Source organism: Rhinolophus hipposideros, assembly GCF_964194185.1.
Source record: "Rhinolophus hipposideros genome assembly, chromosome: 1".
NCBI classification, from domain to species: domain Eukaryota; kingdom Metazoa; phylum Chordata; class Mammalia; order Chiroptera; family Rhinolophidae; genus Rhinolophus; species Rhinolophus hipposideros.
Genome location: NC_138047.1, coordinates 19,247,369 through 19,268,485, shown reverse-complemented (window position 1 = coordinate 19,268,485; position 21,117 = coordinate 19,247,369). Strand labels below are relative to the sequence as shown.

The 21,117-nt window shown below is 36.9% G+C and overlaps 1 protein-coding gene across 1 annotated transcript in view; it reads right to left on the bottom strand.

Moving 5' to 3' along the window:
- Positions 1-21,117, bottom strand: part of LOC308498989 (cubilin-like) — a gene marked incomplete at its 5' end in the record, with an annotated part of 216,957 nt that overhangs the window by 80,757 nt on the left and 115,083 nt on the right. Inside the window, 8 exons of the mRNA XM_081051777.1 lie at positions 793-967; positions 5,655-5,838; positions 5,998-6,188; positions 8,297-8,443; positions 12,760-12,957; positions 15,577-15,769; positions 17,938-18,122; positions 19,052-19,257. Coding sequence (XP_080907903.1) covers positions 793-967; positions 5,655-5,838; positions 5,998-6,188; positions 8,297-8,443; positions 12,760-12,957; positions 15,577-15,769; positions 17,938-18,122; positions 19,052-19,257 — 1,479 coding nt within the window. The remainder of the gene's footprint in view (positions 1-792; positions 968-5,654; positions 5,839-5,997; positions 6,189-8,296; positions 8,444-12,759; positions 12,958-15,576; positions 15,770-17,937; positions 18,123-19,051; positions 19,258-21,117) is intronic.

Here is a 21,117-nt window from a genome sequence, read left to right as displayed (position 1 = left end):
TGACCTGGGCTAATGGAGAGTCTCAGCTGGAATTTTCTGTGTCCATAAAAGGCAAGTATTTACGCAATATTTCTTCAGAAAGTCAATCAGCCAATGAATGCTCAATGAGCAGGAGAGCGGAATTATATGAGGTGCCCAGAAATTGTAAGCAAATCTCTTGTATCTAAGTTTTGTACTATACACGTATTCATGCAAATGTGTACATGCTTTTGGTAAATGAAGAAAAAAAACACAGATTTTTTTCCCCAGTCTATGTAGTTATTACCTTTGTGTATAACATAGTAAGACTTACTTTCTGGTATGTAATCTTTCAGAATTCTTATTAAATTGAGATTAGGAATTGTGCTGTACTTGCTTTAGTCCTGTTTCTGACACTGGTGACCCCTGGTGTCACATAACACAAATTCCCATTTGTTAGACAGATATTTTATCATTTATGACACTGAGGATGGGGCTGGGCAAATAAATACTCATCTACCAGAGACAGTATACATTTCCTGTAGGAGAAAGAACAGATTACATAAATCTCAAACAGCCATTCTCAGTGTCTCTTGGAGGATGTGCACAAGATCATGTGGGATAATATCTGTGTGCATTATCTGCCCAGGAGACAGGGCAGTGATGGGCAGGCAATGTTTTCAGGCTGGAGGCACTAAGCACTTCCCTTCTCCATCCCTAGATTTCCTGTACGGTCTATGTAGCTCAGAAGAGAAGCGGGACATTATTTTGAGACATAACGGCTGAAAAAATACTAACTCTGGGTAGAAGAAAAATTCGATGGAGGTGACCTACTTGGGTGTGACTTCAATACTGAATTGGTCTTCAAACTGCAGCCTTACAAGCTTTCCGGGAGGAGCAGCTATGAGCCAGATGCAATCAGCATGCTGGGGATAATTGTCAGGGTGGTTGGGGGAGGTCACGTATCCAGCAGAATCTGCATCATGGATGTAGATATTGCCCCCACAGGCTGTCAGAAAACACAGTTAAATCAATCTACAGTCTGGACAAAGAGGGTACCGTCAAGTGCTCTGATCATTTTTAGAAGTCACTATCTGTATTTCCAATCTCAATTTCCTTTTATCTGAAATTATCTTCATTTACTTTTTTTATATAAAAAATATTTATTAAATGTATTGGGCTGACATCAATTCATAAAATTATATAGGTTTCAAGTGTACATTTCTATACTACATCATCTCTATATCACATTGTATGTTCACCATCCAGAGTCCATTCTCCTTCCATCACTCATTTGTTTTTCAACAAATAAATTCTGAATTTTGCTATCAAGGGAGTTACCGAGTATGTCACTTTCTAATTTGCCAAACTATATATTCTGTCTAGAAATTTCCTTCTTCCTTAAAGCCAACAAAATGCTTATGGTGCTCAGTGCAGGCAGTAGGACGCAATGCGGGCACCGCTATACCTCCACCCTATAGAGAAGCACACAAATGCACAAGCTCTTATGCCCCTTGACTGTTCAGTTCAGTACAATGATGCCGAGTCCTGAACTTGATATGTTTAAAAGACTAAGCAGGTGTATACTTGCACAGCTCTGTGGGCATTCACTCATTATGTGTCTTTGGTATACAGATGCGTTTGGAGAGCAAGAGATGAATGGCGTGAGGGAATTTATTAGTCAGTTTTTGCAAGAAGACAAAGGAGCTTTTTATACTTTTCTAAAAGACCAAAGTATTATGTAAAAAGACTTTCCTTTTGTAAATGAACATGTTTTTGGCAATCTCAGCAAACAAACCAAGCAATAAACTGCGTAAACTGGGTACTTACAATGCCAATGAAATGAACCTGTTCGATAACTTAACCTTACAATAACCAGATCTGCTAAATTCTATTAACATTTATTTCTGCTATTATTCAACCACTTGTCATATCCTGCATTCTGTCATTACCCAGAACTGCAAACTCTTTTGAATGCCTTTAACTCCCTCAACCCTGGTCTTTCCTTCAGACTCTCCTTGCAAAATCTCAATTCCGTGCCTGTATTCAATTTAGGCCATTCATGGAGATTGATGCCACTACGAACGCAAGTTCTCCACTCTCAACATCGCCAAGCAATCCTCTTGTTTTCTAATATACATACAACAGCTACTTGAAACTTGACTATAGTCCTTAAACCCATCATTCTCCTCATTCCCTGTCGTGTCTCAGCACACAATTTTGAGTTCTCCTTTAGAAAGAAAGTAGAAGAAATCAGATGAAAACTCTCTTGAATTGTTACCATCCTTACTACATTCATCTGTAGCTCTACCCTCCTTTGTTTTCTCCTGTACACTGTCTTCCTGTATCTCTCTGTTGCGCTCCCATTCCATTCTGTCTCCTCAGGGACCTTGCCCTATATAATCCCTCCACTTACCTTATGATTTTAATCTCTCTCTCTCTCTCTCTCTCTCCCTCCCTCCCTCCTTCCCTCCCTCCCTCCATCCTAGTCCCTCTACTCTTTGCTCCTTTAAACTTTCCATACACGTATAGCACAAGCTCAAGTAATTCACAGGAGTCATTTCCTTTACTTCCTCACCACTCTCTTTCTTTGTCCTCTTCATCCTCCCTTCCCTATTCAATCCTAGGAAAGCATTCTCTTCCAGGTCTCCAATCACCTCCCAGTTGAGTACCAGAAAGTCTTTTGTAATCTTTATTCTACATCCACAGCATTTAACACGGTTGGCCCCATCTTTCTTCTTCACATTGTTGCCGTTTTTTCTTGGACATTGAGCTGTCCTCCTCCTTCTCGTACCCTCTCACCATTCCTCTACTGGTCCTTGCATGTCTCTCTCCAGGTCTCTCCTAGCATCGCTGGAGATGCCCGGAGTCTCTCTGTTGGCCCTTCAGCTTCTCAATCTAAATAATTTTCTTAGCAATGGTATCCACCCTCATGACTTCAACTACAACCAGTCTGCTAATGATTCCCATATTTTAGATTCAGTTCAGATCCCTGTTCTGATGTTCAGACTCCCACTCCAGCAGCCTATGGAATACTCCAGTGGATGTAATTCAGAGATTTCAAACTGAACATGATTTTCTACTAGGTCCATATATAAGTGAATGATAATATCATCTCTCCTTCTTACTGACTCCCTATCCATCTTCACTACCTTATTTTTCTCCTTCATACTTTTTACCATATGACATACTATATATCTCACTTGTTACCTATGTTTTAACATAAAATTAAGCTCCACGAGGATGTGGATTCTATCTGTTTAGTGCTATGTCCCCAGGAGCCAGTATAGTGTCTGTCACATGGCACGTTCTTAATATAACGTCTGCGGGATAAAGGGTCCATGTAACCAGAAACCTACTGGCCATCTATGGTGTCTCCCATCCCTTGCCCCCTTTCCCACACCCAACTGACCTCCAAACCCACTCAGTTCCATGTTTATAGTATCTCCCAATATGCCCTCTCTTCTACATTCTTATTGTCATTGCCTTAGTTCAGGACCTATCGTTTTTTTCCTGAATGACTTTCATCTGGTCTCTCCAGTGCTGCCACCCCACTGATCATGCCTCTCATGCTTTGGATGAAAATCTTTCAAGGGCTCTGCACTGCCTTTCAGTTAAGCTCCTCACTCATTATGGTGGCATATACAGCACTTAGCATTAAGATTCCTTCCTGCTTCACCGTTATATTTACTTCCTTTGGACTCTATTCTCCAGCAGTAGTGAATTCTTTCAAATCCATGCGTATGGCTTATGATGGCATAACCATTGAGACTTTATATGTTGTCACATCTTTTCCTCACTGATTGGCAAATCGCTGTTCAATTCCTTCCTCTAGGAGCCTTCTCTGATCCTTTACACTAGGCTAAGTGTTTCCTTTACATGTTCACACAGCTCCTGATACATTTATCTATTGGGCAGTTATCATGCCATGTTCTAACTACACTTTCGCGTGTCCGTCTCCTCCACTAGGCTGTAAACTCCTTGACAAAACTTGTTAGTTTGCAAGATGGGAAATGCCTTGTAAATGTTTGGTTAGTTATTAATAATCCAATTAATAATGTGAAAATAAAAAGCGTGGAACATAGGAACATGGAAATCTCAATCAACCATACTGAAGGAGTGTCTCTGGGGAAAGTTGGGACAGAAGTAGGCGCATTTGGTGTCACAGGTTGTTCCCCAAATACTGTATGTTAAAGGCTGAGAAATGGCTGTGGCATAGAAGTGGATGTGGTGGAAAGATAGCTGGAGAGAAGTGAAAGCCTGACTGTAGTTAGGGGAAATGATCGAATTAGAAAGCTTGGAGGAAAGAGAGGGATCACAGCCTTGGTGTTGCCCAGCAAAGGTTTTAAAATCAAAAGACCTTAAAGTCCAATATTAAGGACAGAAAGATGGGGAGAAGGTAATGGCCATACCATTTGTGCATGAACAGAGGAATAAAAGAATCATAGCACTTGCAAATAGACCCTTAGTGCATTGGACCTCCCACTAAATATTGACTTTAAAAATATAATTCAAGAGTGGGTCCAGCATGGGTAAAGGTGGAAAGGTCGAGCTGTGTGCAGTGGGCTGACTCTCCTCACCATACACAGGTACTATTACTCTACATGGTCTCAGCGCCAGGTGAAGTCCTGCTCCATCAGGACTCAGCAGCAAAGCTTGGCGAGGAGACAGGAAGGCATGAGAAACTCCTGACCTATATTGTAATGGTGCTGGGGTCCCAGAGCTGTGTCTTTAAAGGCTCCTTCCAAGTGTCAGCGCTATGTGTGCTGGGAAGTGACGGGAGTCCATTCCCTGTAGTCATGGAACCCACTCAAGCTATTAGATGATTTTCTCTGTCACTTGGTGGAGACTTATTTCTTCTCCTTTCCCAAAATGAAGAAAGTATGCTGGCATTTTAAATTTTCGTATTTTGGAGAGTGTGCAATACAACATATGGCTTCATAGATTCATACGTACTTTGAAATATATTCAGGAATCTGAGATTGAGATAATAGGATTATCCTGAAATCCATATTATCTAATTTGGTGGGAAAAGCAAAGACATTCTCTCTACTGATACTACTCCCTTGAAGCTCTGGTTATCTACTTATTTATCAAATTAAACATTATATAAAAATGAATGTCACAAAAATTAAATCATTACAGTGGAATTAAATATAATTATAATCAAGTGTAATTAAGTAAAGATCACTACTGTAATATATAATTGAATGGGTAATAATAGAATCAGAGGATTATGCTTTTATTTAAAAAGAAACATACCAATGATTGCAAAATAACGTAATTATCATTCTTACAATGTTTCTATAACTGAATGCAACTTAGAATTAGACATTTTATAATGGAGAAGTCTAAGGAATTTCAGAGGAACATTAAGATCAGTTCAATTTATATGAATGGACAATTTTACTTTGTCCATTCTCTCATTATGTGGCGTTGGCAAAATCTAAACCTCATTTTACTGTAGAATGAGAACAAAGATACCTTCCTTAAAAAAATAATCACAATGAAATAGTGCATGTGTCAATCATGAACTAAGTGCTTGCTAATAGGCAACTATTTTTATTAACATCATTTCCCTTACTTCAGAAAAGAAAGCTTTACACATTTTTTTTCTCAGTCTATTTAAACAAGGAAGACCAAGCAATGACAGGAAAAGTACAGACATTATTATTATTCTCAATGAAAATTCTTACCTAAACTCTTTGCCTCGTATTTGATCTTAAATCCTTGCCCTCCGTTACTATTATCAGAAATAAACTGAACAAGCATTTGATTATCTGAGGTGAACAGTGTAGATGAAGGACGGCTGCCACAGAAATGACCACTTCCTCCATGAGGTCCCAAGGGTGGAGAATAGATATCAGGTCCATTTTTGAGCTGTAAACACAGATTAAAATTGTATCAATTCCTTCATATGGTTAAGATGGAGTACAATTGCTCTATCGATTTATGCCCCAGGAGAGAAAAGCCATCATTCTGTTTTCTGAATGAAGTCTGCGGAGAAAACAATTAGAAAAAGGAGCAAACAAGACCTACCACCAAGTAATCACCCTGGTTACAAGAAGAGTCACTATTTGGAATCTGGAAGGGCTGTTCAAAATGGACGGCAATGGTCAGATCTCTCTGAACTAGGACGTGCCAAGAGCAGTTGAGGTTGGAAGGGTAGGTCTCTGGATAGTTGGGTGACGTGATTATCCCTCTGTCTGCATGCAGATATCCACCACAACCTTCCCAAGAAGAAACAAAGAAAATTTAATTTTTTCATTGAAAAATTATAGAAACTCTTTAAATAACATTGACAACTAGATTTTTAAGCGTTCCTGTTTTTCTTGAGGATTTTCAAAGTCAGGCAAGAGAAAAGCAATTTGCAGCTAACTGGGATCAAAGTGTGGGAAATGATTAGCACAACAAGCATTTATTGAGCACACTCTATTGAGGACTCTTTTTGTTGTTGTTGCTAAGACTGGGATAAACAAGGAAGCAATAGAGACAGTTTACTTACTTTCAAAAAGCCTACTTTATAGATGAATGAGACATACGCGTACAATAAACACATATATAATAGATGAGATGGTGATAATTTCTACAAAGTAAAATGAACAAGGAGATGGGTAATGGTATGGTATTGTCTGAGGAAGTTAGAAAAGGCCACGCTGTTGGGTAATATCTGAGCAGAACCTGAATAAAATGAGGGATCGAGCCATAAGGCTTTGTGAGAGAAGAGCATTCCAGGCCAGTCAACAGCTGGTGAAAAAGCTCGATGTGTTAGTGATACGTCGTGGAAGTCAGAATGGATGAAACAGAATGAGAGATCCAAAAGATAGGTGATGCAGGAAACTGAAAGCACTTGTTTTTAATAAGAAGAGGAAGACTTTGGAGGGTTTTGAGCATCAGGATGGTATGATCTGACTTAAATTTTAAAAGAATCACTCTGTCTGCAATAGACTGTAAGAGGGAGTGGGGGAAAGCAGGGAAAAGCAGAAGCAGGGTGCCCAATAAAGGGATGATTTCTTGAGTCCATCAGAGGACTCATAGATGCCGGGACTAGGATGGCAAGGAAGAAATGGTGAGAAGCAGTTGGAATCTAAATATATCATGAGGGTAGAACCATTTTGATTTGCTGATGATTAGGATTTATGGAGAAAAGAAGAATCAAGAATGACGCCTAGCTTTTTGGCTTAAATAACAAGAAGAATATACTTTCCACTTACTAAAATTGGGAAGAATGTGGCATGAGAAAGTTTGGAGATGAGTAGTGGGAAACGGGGGGAGTCAAGAGTTCAGTTTTCCACATGGTAACTTTATATGTCCTGAGTTGTCATATATACTTACATGAGAAACATGAGAGAGAGTGAGAGGTTGGGAACGGAGGAAAGATTATGGACAGAGCAGCCATTAATATGCCAGCTGTCAGGGATTGAATAGCTCATCCGAGTGAGTGTAGAAAGTTCACAAAGCTAGTCAAATTGCAGAGGTGGAAATTTATCTTAGGTCTGTCTAATTCCAAAGCCCATTCTCTTAAACCACGATGCAGCCTGCTCCCTTGAGTGTGAGGAAGACGATTTATCTTCAGTTGCTCCCTACTCTATAAAAGGAGTACAAAACAGAGGAGAAATTATTAATTTTTAACGTCTAGATTGATAATGTACTTTAAAATTATGTCCTTCAGTTAAAAACATGAGAGTCTTTTGATATTCCATATCCCATGGACTACTTTTTGAAATTTAATTTGGATTTAAAGTTATTGTTGGACTTCACATTTCGTCGTTTTGAAAGTCTCAATCATACTACACATAATAGCCTGTCATATATTGTGCACATCCTCTAACTCATAAAATTCATATTTCAAGAGCAACAAACTCTTCCTGCCACCCTTCAAACAAATTATTTCAACCAAGGGATTTATGAAGACATCTTCCGCTATTACTTTGACTGATGTAGAAATGCTTCCGTATTTCTAAGACTGATGATGACTCTGACTTATGGCTCCTCTGACACATTATGGCCTTGTGCTGTCTCCTGGTCCCAGCCCACAGTGAGGCTGAAAAATTGAAAGATTTTACTCCTGTGCCTACTGTGGAGGGAAGATATCCCACCCAGAGAGCTGCAGGCAGGGGGTCCTTTTAACAACTTGGCCACGTTTTTTTTTTTTGGATCAGGACTCAGTACCTGACCTCAAGATAGCCAACCAGAGGCTGAGCAGACACCCGTATGTTCTAACCTGTGTCCTGGCAAGAGAAAATGAGCAGAGTATATTAGGGAGAGAGCAAGAGCTAGGTGAGATGAAATGAGATGAGACTAAACGAATTAAAACAAACTCTTAAGAACATATTACTCTTGTGAAAGGATGCGTTAAAGCCCGCTCTGGTTATGCTGAAGTCCGAGGTGAAATGGAGGAACATGTACTCTCCAGTAGATCGGATGGGTCCAGGGATCTCTCTGCCACAGAGAACTGCTAGCTGCTGGGCCATGTTATTGTCTCCTAGGACCAAAGAATGGAAATATCAGTGTGAAAATACGATGTCTTCAGAATGTCTGCCGCCACCGACCGTTTGCAACCCAGCCAAAGCGGCTCACACATTTTTCTCAGAACATCACCATCCCCAGGACATAATGGAAATTCTCACAGACAAGGACACTCTAGGGGATACATCATTCTGGTTCTAGTTTGTAACGGTGCTGCCTGCCTTTTTCTTTAACCTTTCGTATAAAGATTTCTTCGACAGTTCCCACTGTCTTTCTAAAAACTGGCCCACAGTAGTTCCTGGCACTAAAACTCGGAATCAGAGCACCTGGGGTTGTGCGTGACCAGTGCTGATGTGTGCATTAGACACCAAACTAAATTATTCTCATTGCTGAAGGTCGAGTATCTAACAGAGAACAAAGGTTGGTTCTTCAGCCTCGGATCCTATACTAATGTTATAAGGTCATTTGCCAAGGTGTGTGCCTTTGGCTCCAATGGTGTTTTTCTTGTTTTTACCCTTCGTTCATTTGTTGTTGTTTGCTTGTTTTGCTGTTAAAAGGACACATTCATGTCCATGTGTGGAAAATGAGAAAAATAGATTTAGCAAGTATGCTCTCCCAGAGATACAAAGGAGGGCGGGGTCACCTCACAGCCCTTTTTCCTTTAGTTCCTCTTGGATATAAGTTTCAGTCAAAGCAACTGTGCCAGTCAAAGCTAGAAGGGATCAAAGGAGATTATAACAGATTAGATTCCCTGGCTGGTAAAACACATTGTTTTTTCCATAAGATAGAAAAGTAATGAATTTCAAGCTAAGGAAAAAAAAAAAAGAATATGAGACCTGAGGAAATTTGCCTTTTCACACAACCAGCAAACTAAATCCTTTTTGACATTGATTACCGCCCAAAACTCATTCATTATTAACTACTTTAGAAAAAAATATTTCCTGTAATTACACATGTAATAGCATAGCTACAAATAGAACAAATGCTTGATTGAAAAGGCTTTCTTTGGAGGGTTTCTGGCCTCTAGAAACTTTTGTATTTTTTATAATTCAAAATTTTATCTCTAACTCCTTTTGCATTTATCTTCGATATGCTATTTTGCTACACACTTCCCCCCAAATTGTTTTTGTTGACTTATTCTCTATTCATCTGTCTCGCCAGATGTTCAAGTTATCAGGTGTTGTTATTTGGTTCATATATGTATATTTTATCTCCCAGTGAGACTGGGGAGGGTTTACTGATTTTGGTTTCTTTTCTAAACTTCACCCAGACTAATAAAACAATGCTTATCTTTAAATAATTACTTATCAATTAACTAACCGATTTGGTAGATAACCCAATAACCACAAGATAGTTTGCTCCTTTCCCAGTAACCAAAATAAATATTATAGTATTTCTAGAACTTTCCACAACCTCAACATATGGAGTGCAGCAGGAATGAAACCAGTCTTTAAAGAGACAAATCAAAGAGCAGTAAAGGACTAGGTTTAGAAGATAATTTGATGTTTCTCTCATTAGCTCAACATCCTCATTTTAGAGATGTGGAAGTTGAGGCCCCAAGATTAGTAGTAGCTGACATTTATTGAGCAATTACTATTACCAGTTGCAGTGCTTTACATGTAATACCTGATTCTGTCTTTGCAATAACACCATTAGTCAGGTATTACTATTATCCCCATTTTGTAGACAGGAAACAGTCTTAGAGAGCATATTTAATTTGCCTAAGAGCATAGAGCATAGAAATCAACAAGGATTTGAAAGCTTGGACAATTATCTCCAGCTGTCCAAACTATGCTATTAAATGATTTTGTTAAGATAGTAAAGTCAGATCTAGGAATAAAAGGATTATTGATTTTTTCATATATATTCTTTTTCTCTTTTCTTTTTCTTTCTCCTTCCTCCTATCCTCCCTTTCTTTCTTAATTTTTTTTTTTTTTTTTTTTTTTTTTTTTAGGCCCAATGTAGCTTCATAGAACCTCAGTTTGTGGAAATCTTTGCTATACAAAATTTGTTAGTGCATGGTCTAGAGAAAAGACTCAATTTTGCAAAATGACAATTCTGCAAAATTAAGAAACAGGTGGGAGCGTGATTTGGCTCTCCCAAGAAAGCCACAGGGCCCTTTGTGGGGTGGCCCAGGAATGTCCACAGCCACCCCAGGGCCAAGAGGGCGTGATGACTGGCCATGTATCATTGCTACTGGCCAATTGGCTCCAGATATTTGTTTCAGAATTTCATATGACTCGGCTACTCTGAAGAAAAAAAAAAAAAAAAGGTGGACAATGAATAAATAATTGAAGTGAGACTTTAAAATTTAATTCTAAAAATATATTACCACTGTGCAAATGAAAGCAATACCCAACAACTAATACAGAGTAGATACTCAATAACTGTTTCTTAAATGAGTAAATTAGCAAATTAGGAAAGAATGAACCTATTGGGCATCTACTCACATCATTAGTGAATAAAAAGGAATCTATATGGGTAGGTCATACAACCAATTGAGGTAGATTTCTGTCTCTCTTTCACAGACAATAAAACAGACTTCGAGCCATTTAGTAACTTGTACGAGGTCACACAGAAGAAGAAAAAGACAGCCTACTAGGTTTGCAGCTTCTAAGAAAAGTTATTGGTAGAACAAAAAGCAACTCAATAAAAGTGCTTTTTAAAAAAATAACGGTGATTTACTTATGGATGCAGTTACCTACTGACGATATTTTTAAAGTTTCTACTGGGTTCTGAATGCTTAGACTATGTGTGCGAGGACACATGAATTTTATTGCTTGATAAATGTGAAAATTTTAATATCCACAGAAATGCCCTGATGTGGGGAAAGATGATAGTTTCTCTGGGCAATATGTTGATAGCCGATTGTTGATAGGAAAAAGGGAGGAAGTTATGGTTTATCATCTCAGCATGTCTGTATGATTGATTTGAGTCTTTCCTTAGGGTCCAGACTCCACCCACAGAAAATAAAGCAAGTCTGCAATTTGATTTTTCTCACTGTACTTTGCGTGGGTCTAGGGTTGAGGGGATAAGGGAACCAAGAGCTTGCACAATAGCAACCTGTGGGCCGAAAGCAAACACATATTTGTTTGGTCCCCAAAATTGCTGTGAAATGTTTTTCATTAATTGTCAAATTTTAACAATTGGGAAATATATAGAAAATTCTTTATTTCTCACTCTCTTGAAAAATAATGTCTGTAGTACTGAACCTGCATTCCTAACAGCTGTCTGTTTAATTGTGTTTTCCAGTTTGACACTTCACTACTTATGTCACCTGTTGTCTAGGCAGGCATTTGAGGTTGCAATATTTGTGATGGACAGGACTGGTTCTCAAACGTTAGAGACCATCAGTGTCACCTGGAGGCCGGGACTAGAAAGGCAAGTAAAGCACCTCACATCAGGGGCAAAAAAATCTAAGGAGTGCCCAAGACCACAGAAATCAAGATAAATAACGTCTTAGAGCAATATTTTAAAAATTGAATTAAATGTCAAATGAACAAAATACTAAAATTTTAAATGAAGATAGGTTCTTACTCTTGCCTGATCTTGCCCTAATCTTGGCTCTGCCTGGAGGCCTTTTTAAGTCACCGATCTGGGACCCATCCTGAGAATTTCTAATTTTGGAGGTCTGAGCTGGGGCTGATAATTAGCATTTCTATAATAACACATTCCCAGGCCACATGGATGTGGCTGGCCTGGGGACCACATTGGGAGAAACTCTAGTCAGAGGACATGGCCTCCCTATTCTTCTCAGGCCCATGCAAATTGTGAAACACAATTTTGTATGTTTTGACTATTAGCATTATTTATGTCAATCACTCAATGCATAGCAATACCACACCTATGTATAGAGGAAAATACAAAAAAAAATTAGCCCTTCATTCTTCCTATCTACCCAGAGATTCAGTAGACAAAGGGAAGTGAATGCGTTACAATTATAAATACTTTCTACCCTTGGATCTTAAAGTCATCGGTATAAAATATCAAGATTTATTTCCAAAGCCTTTCAATAAGCTTTTCAATAAGAAAGTAGCACCATGTGGAAACTCAAGACTATTGTTTCCTACTTCCGTCAACAGTAGTGTTTCTTCCTAGGAATTAAATGCTGTCCCTGACATAGTATGTGGTTGATTTTGCTACAGGCAGTTTCGTAGTTTTTTCACGTTCTTCAGAAATGGTAGCCAATCCTAGTGTTTGATGCTTGCATTGACCGGGATAACCGAAATTCCATGCAAAATGGATGAAGGCAGTCAACAAGCATGACTATAATGGAATGTCACTAAATATGGGCCAGGGTGGAAACTTATTTTGTTTTCGAATGTTTCTCACCATCTCTTATCACAAGCTTATCATAATTGCATGTCCTGTGAGCTTCGATGTCCATGGAGAGGATGTTGAGTTCCACCGTGGAATCAGGAGCCTGGATAAGCCACATACAGTCAGCCCTGTTACCATAGCTGTCGGGCCAGCCGGGAGAGAAAAGGAAGAGTGGCACCTCTCCCGTCCTCAGGAACCCACCGCAGGCACCTGCACAACGCAAAGCAACACCTCTGACATACCTCTGACACAAAGAAACTAGCACTCTCACCTTAAAGTGCCAGTCTTGTGATGAAGCAAAACCACCAATAAACAATTTTCTCGTAGGAATCTATACATATTTTGAACCCACTGATTCAGACAGCTGTAATGAACATAATTTTTGCGAAGAAAAACACATTGTATTCTGCTTTTTTCACCATAATTTTGCAACACAACCCATTCATTAATGAGTGCCTACTGTTTGCTAAGATGAAGTAAGTCCATGCAGAAGACATTATTATTATTACTTACGTAGAACTCTGTTCATGTTTCTTACGTCCTTCAATCTTTATCTTTTTTAGTATAACTATTCATCCCATAATTTATGTCGAGGCAATTTTGAAATAATGTTCAACTTGGTAAACTTAAATATTCAAAAAAGCACATGAGCTTATAATAACAAGGGTCTTTCATTATTTTTTGTTTTTTTAAAAATAACAGCTTTATTGAGCTGTTATTCACACACTGTAAAATTTACCCTTTTAAAGTGTATACTTCAGTGGTTTTCAGTATATTCACAAAGTTCTGCCACCACCACTGCTATCTGATTTTAGAACATTTCCACCACTCCAAAATGAAACTCTATACCCATTGCCACTGATTCTCTATTTTGCACTCCACCAGTGCGTGAAAATCAACAATCTACTTTCTATCTCTATGGATTTGCCGATTCAGGACATTTCCTATAAATATAATCATACATTACGTGTGGGCTTTTGTGACTGGCTTCATTCACTTAGCATAATGTTTTAGGGATCATCGGTATTCTAGCCTGCATCGGTACTTCCTCTATTTTAAGGCTGAATAGTATTCCACTATGTGAATATACCACATTTAGTTCTTCCATTCACCAGCTGTTTCACATTTAGCATGTTTTCCCCTTTTACACTATTAGGAATAATGCTTCTATAAACATCCATGTATAAATTTTTGTGTGGACGTACATTTTCAATTCTCTTAGGGATATAACTAGAAGTAGAACTGCCAGATCATATGGTAATATCATGGTTCAATTTCTGAGGAATGGCTAAACTGTTTTCTAAAGTTACTTTTAAGTTCCTAGAGAGTAGAGGGTATATTTTGGTTTCTTTTCTTAGTCAGTGCACACTTACCTCAGTCTATGTATAATAAATCCTCAATAAATATTAATTGAATTAAATTAAGTATCTGTATGCATAAGACATGCTGATGGCACAATGTTCAATATATTAATACATTTGAAAATATTAAGCTTTTCTTTCATTTTAATGAAACTTTCAGAATGTTATGTCACTGTGATATAATCCTTTATACTCTCTAGATTGTGCTCCCTTTGGCAGCACATATACTCTCTAGATAACAGGTAAATCGTAAAATTCTCTCACCCTCTTACTTTACCCTTTCCTTGTTCTTGGCTAAGAAAAATGAGATTTATGATATTATATTTACTCATTCACTTAAATCATATAGTTATACAGTACATGAATGAGAAGAGGACTTGTTATTTTTTGAATATTAAATCAATATATAATGTTTTGCATGAGTGAGTCCTCTATTTTGAGATTTGTGGACATAAGAAAAGCTTAATTTTAGTTTATTTACAAGAGCTATACAGGATTACATGGAGCGCTCTAAATTATATTTGATAATCTTACTGATGGCTCTGCTCTTAGATAAATATATTAATATTTTAAGGAAGAGATTCATACTCAATGTTATGAAAGTACTTTATAGGGGAGGTGAAAATAACATCTCAGAACAGAATACTAAGGGGCATTAAATAAAAATAAGCATGAATTATATCTACATCAGTGATCTCTGCTGATACAAATTACCAATAAGTTAAAAGCAAATAGACTAATCTTTCAGGGTCTGTCTTCTCCCAGAACAAGTTCACAGTCTGAATATTCTTCAATGAGATCTTATGATAATGTGTCCCAATCAAATATCTCCAGAACAAAAACTATCCTCCAAGAAATAGCTGCTGAATTTCTTCTATGTCAGCCCTCAAATCCATAAAAGCTATTCAAAGTTGCTTAAACAAAATTTCAAGGAAAAAGCATAGTCTCCCCAAAACACTGCTTAGTGAGAGAACTAAGGATGTCTTAAAAATAATTTTTTAAAAAAGCTTAACATTTAGCCCAAATTTACCTTGAAACATGAAGATTTACAACCAGCTAAGGAGAAAGTAGAGCATTTCTGAAGGCAAATTTAAAATGAAATATAAAGGGGAAAACAGTTACTTCTATTAGTGTACCCTTGTGTGTGTGTGTGTGTGTGTGTGTGTGTGTGTGCATTTGCAAATCAAATTTTTAGAGATCTCTAAGGTGATCTCCAGAAATTGTAAGTAGAAGACGTTATGGATATTAATATGAAAAATATAATGGGGATCTAGCATTTTTAATGAAACAAACACATAGTTTTTACATATTTATGAAATTAAAAGAACACCTGAATATATGGAGGAAGGTTTTGGGGCTGTACTTCTTACTCATTTGTGTATTTGGTCCCTATTATGGTAGGACCCTTTGAAATACTGACCTACACATATCAGCCCCTAAAAAGAATTTCATTTTTTATCAAACACACCTGGAGCAATGGTAGGTAAAGGTCCAACAGAGGCATTCATTGCAAACCATTCCAGAAGGAATCCTTTCCCTGAGACTGAATAGTCAGAAGAAAACCGAAATGTCAAAGAATTTCTAGTGGAGCTAAAAGATTCAATCTGGGTACCACAGTAAGTTCCAATCAGACGGGAATGAATTCCAAGCCCATCATAAATCTGCATGTAAAAAACAGGTAATAGAGCAATGAATTTAGGCAATTATCTCTATTTTTTCTTTGTTAAGAAAAACTAAAAGGATGCGGTATGCTATTATAATGTTATCATAATGGAAAAGAATACTAAATGAGCAAACCTTATATATCAGTGTAAAATAAAAATTGTCATTAAATATATAATATGATCGCAATAATTTAATGTGTTTAAAATTATTTATATCATTGCTGTAGAATTACATTAATAAACACAATATGATTTATAATAAAATTTGCGGGTGGAAAAGTGGGAACCAGGATACTTGCACACACAGAACATATTGAATGTGCTTTGGGGCTTCAAAGGGAGGAATTAGGAAGAAAGGGAAAAAACAAAAGAGGAAAGGTTTAATGAAAGCAAGGTATCCTAAAGAAGACCGTATCTCCACAGAAGAAGCAAAATTAATGACAACAAAAGGATCATAGCTTGATATAATCAATAATGTTGTAAAGATTTTGTAGGGTGTCAGATGGGCACATGTCTTATTAGGGAGACCACTTCATGGACGGTGTAGATGTCTGACCACTGAGCTGTACACTTAAAACTGAATAATACTGAATGTCAACTGTAATTATAAATATTGTCAACTATAAATACATATATAAATCCTCAATATTCATTGAATAAATCCTCAATATTCATTGAATAAATCCTCAAATATTCATTGAATTAAATTAAGTATCTGTATGCATAAGACATGCTGATGGTACAATGTTGTGTGTGTGTGTGTGTGTGTGTGTGTGGTCATAGGATGTGGAGTACAGCATAGGGAATACAGTCAATGGAACTGTAACAGCTATAGACAATGTCAGAGGGGTCATAGATTGGGGGAGGGAGACTATCACTTTGTGAGAGGTGTAAATGTCTAACTATTACATTGTTTTGTACATCTGAAACTAATAATAATAATTTAAAAAAAGAACCATCAAAGCACTCAGTCTTTTTCACTTGGTTAAAAATATTAAATTACCTATTTAGAAATATATTTCATGATAGTTCCCAAACACGTAGCATAGAGCACATTTTTTTCCTGCACATGTAGATGGATGCTGCACAACCACATTTCCCATTCTTCCCTCCATCTTCTAAATAATTTGGAGCAAATTCATTATAATTATTATTATAAATTTCTCTACCAAAGCTACTATGTAAGTTCTTTTTCAAATTATGTAATAACCATTTCACACATGCTGAGCACCTATCAAGTACTGAGTACTAGGCGAGGCAACATGAACACAAGATGAATGAGATGAAATCATGGCCTTCAAGAATCTGATTGCAAAATAGTCAGATGCACAGAAGCAGAGAGTAGAATGGTGTTTGCCAGAGGATGAGGAGAGAGGGAAGGAGGGAGATCACGATCAAAGGGTACAAAGTTTCTGTTATGCAAAATGAGTCATTCTGGAGATCTAGTGTACAGCAATATGATTTTCGCTAACAATACTGTATTATATACTTTAAATTTACTAAGAAGGTAGATCTTAAGTAGTCTTACCACACCAAACACACACACATGCGCCCACGTGCACATACACACACACACACAATAATAATAATAACCAGGTGAGATGATGGATATGTTAATTAGCTTGATTATGGTGATTATTTCACTGTGTATATGTATATCAAAACATCAAGTTGTACATCTTCAATATATACCATATTTATTTGTCAAATATGTCTCAGTAAAACTGAGAAGACAAAGAATCTGATCGTGTTTCTGGAAAGGATACAGTGATCAATGTCTGAATGGCAACAATCACCACAAATTTTCTATTTCTATTTATTTTAAAAGATTCCTTTGAATTTTAATATCCTAAAACAAGAATAAGCCTCATAATGGGATATAAGATAGGATAAATAATTAAGATATACATATATGCCTAGATAAAGCCCAAGGGGCAAATTATAATGATGCTAAAAAACAAACAAACAAAAATCTTCAGTACAAATAAATATAATACCAGAATTACCTTTGTAATTCAAGATTATAAGTAATCTAGAGGGTAATCATGATTTAAAGCAGACCATCCCATATGATTTGCTATGCTTGAACAGACATTAACTTGGATTTATTTTTGCCAATAGCAATTCACCAAAAGTTATAAACATCGATTGCGCTTGGGACTCACCCTTAATTTGTCATAATAGCAGTCTTCTGCTGATTCAATGTCTAGCTCCAGGATTCTACCATGGACAACTTGAGAGGCATTCACATTCACTATCCATTGGTAATCAGAGTTGTGGGGGTAATTTCCAGGCCATAAGGGAGAGGCAACTTTCCCATGAGTTCCCACAATATTATCATTGCCAAATACTAGGAGGGAAAACAGAGCAGTAAATCAGAACTACTTAGAACAGCTCTCTAATCAAATGAAAGAAACAAAAGGCAAGGGGTGTTGAAAAGGATGGACCCCTAATTGACTATGATTTCTTTTCTGAACACTGAAAGAAATACTGCTTCCCTTTTGGTCTCTGTGCTATCTGTTAATTCATGGAGAGGGTGATTTTGTGAATGGAACTCCATCTCCTTAAAAGGTTGCATGATGTGAAAAGAGATGAAAACTTCCCATTTGAAAAAGGGTTGGTTCCCAGTCCCCAGGGGACTTGCAGCCATGGGAAGGGGTGGTGTTTCCAGCCCCATTCTTCAATTGTGGTTTACCTGTTTTACTTTGTCTTGCAAAAGAATAACACATGCTTTTAAAAATTGAAAAAGAGAAAGTAACATTTGGGAACCACATATATAGTAGCTAATTACGAAAAAGTTGAGTTAGAAAATAAAAATACTTAACATTTTATGTCATTAGAAGAATACCCTGTAGTTCTTCCAATGACATCTGAGCACTTAAGCCAATCCCAAAGTAATACTAAAGGTTTTTAATTTGAAGAATATAGAGTTTATGTAATCAAATGAAAGACATTTCTACAAATATACCAAACCTGAACTATAATACCTTCAAGACTGACTCTTTAACACAATATAAAAACACTTAACAATTAGGTAGAACTAAAGCTTAAGAAAAATATTAGAATCCTTGAGGGTTCTTGCTGGCTCTTAATGAGCCACTCACATATAATTTACTTTTTCTAATATATTATATAATGAAGTAATTCCACAAAGACAATAAATATAGGAGAATAGTGTAGAGTTTGGGATTGTTCTTAGTGCATTCCTGAAAGGAGTGTTATCCTTTCTAGTTTGTAGGACTCATTCTGGAAGCCATCAGTGAAATAGAACCAACTTACTGTTAGTAAATGTGGCCTGGAAGCCTATGCCACTGTTGGAGCCATCTGAGACAAATCTAATCCACAGGATATGCCCAACAATGGATGAATAATTGAGGGGGAGGACATTTCCACAGTATTGTCCCACTAAGTGACCAGTAGCGTTTCCTTCCCGGATCTCTACAAAATCTCTGCTACAGTCCTGAGACTCCTCCAATTGGAAAGTTCTGATTTGAAACAGAAAGGAAAAAGAATATTTTAGGGGGGTACAAATTGAATAAATTTTGGGACTATCCTGAACCACATCACTTGTTGGGTTAACCTGTTCACTTTGTTTAATGTCCTTTACCTTTAATCACAATATTTTCAACTAACTGAAAAAATTTCTTTCACTGGAGGAGGGGGTTATCACTTTGTGAGGGGTGTAAATGTCTAACTATTACATTGTTTTGCATACCTAAAACTAATAAAAGAGAGAGATAAACAGAAAACAGTAAATAAAAAAGAATTTCTTTCACTAAATACCTAGTCAAGAGACACAAAGATAATTAACACACTGCCTTCAAGGAGTTTTGTTTCCAAAGGGGGAAATTGGTCAAGAATACAGACAAAAAATATTATGAAGCAGAATATCCTAAGTGCCATCAGAGCTACAAAGTTGTGCAAGAATTGAGAGGCAGAGGTGTCACATTTGATTGTGGGGCTTGATGGAGAGACTTTTTTTTTGAGATGGTAATATAAATACCAGCTGAATTTAGGTGCAGAAATGGTGGACAGAAAATGCATGTCAGTAAAAGCATATATGCAGAAAAAGGTGGGGTATATTTAGAAATCTGTGAGAGGTCTACTTTGGTTGGAACTTTGACTACTTTTAAGAAAAGATTCGAAGACATAGCTGGGGCAGTATGTTGGACTAATTTTGGCAGAACTTAAATGCCAATCAAAGGCACATGCACTTAATTTCTGGAAAGGTAGAAAAAATATGCTAGTGTTCAAGCATATCCTATTCTTCTTGTTTTATATTTTGCAATTATGATGACATGAGGGAATGGAGGGTAGGAAATAATATCTATGTCATATAATGGTCATTGGTAACATATGTAAAGTGTCTGTGACACAGGTGCTAAATGAATGCTTTTAAAACTTGGTTTTGATGCTTAAAAAACTTGGATATAATTGAGATAGTATGGTATTGGTGTAAGGATAGACAGATGAATGACATAGAAAAGAAAGTTCAGAGAAAAAGCTACAAATATGGTGCCAATACAGCCTAATCCACAGCTTCAATAAATCAGTACTTCAACCCGGATCTTATGCAACCTGTAACAAAGAATACAAAAGAAGGGACAGACTCCAACTTATTTAATGAGGTTAGTATAACCTTGAGAGTAAAATGAGTCAAAGAAGGTCAAAATAAGAAAAAGTTTAGGTCAATCTCACTTAACAATATAAATGAAAAATGTTACATAAAATGTTAGCAAAATGAATCCATCAGTTTGTAAAACATGTAAATCTCAACCAAATTAAACTCACAATGGTTTAAGATTAGAGGATCTATTAGAACAATTCAACACACACACACACACACACACACACACAGATTAAGAGAGAAAAATAGATGCAAAAATATATTAAGGTGGAATCAGTGCTTTTCTGCAAAAGCATTTGATAAAACTCGACATCCATTCATCCATTCATAACTCAACTTAGAAAATTAGGAATAAAAGGAAATTTTCTTAAATGGATGAGAAATGCCTACCCAAATCTATAGCAAATAGATATGAAAATTTTAGAACACTTTCTTTAAATCATTAACAGCACAAAAAAGCCTGATCTCATTACTTTGTTCCACATTCTACTGAAGGGTTTCCCAGGGCAATAAGACAAGGAAAAGGGGGGAAATATTGTAAGGATTGGAAAAGAAGAGCTATAAATTGTAATTCAAAAGAGCACATTCAGATTTAGATATTTACTGAGCACCTTAATATGTCAAGTCCCCCACTTCTAGGCACTAAAGATACAGCAGTAAACAACAGACACAAAAAATTCTATCATTCTAAATTATAGAATGGTTATTGGGTACGATA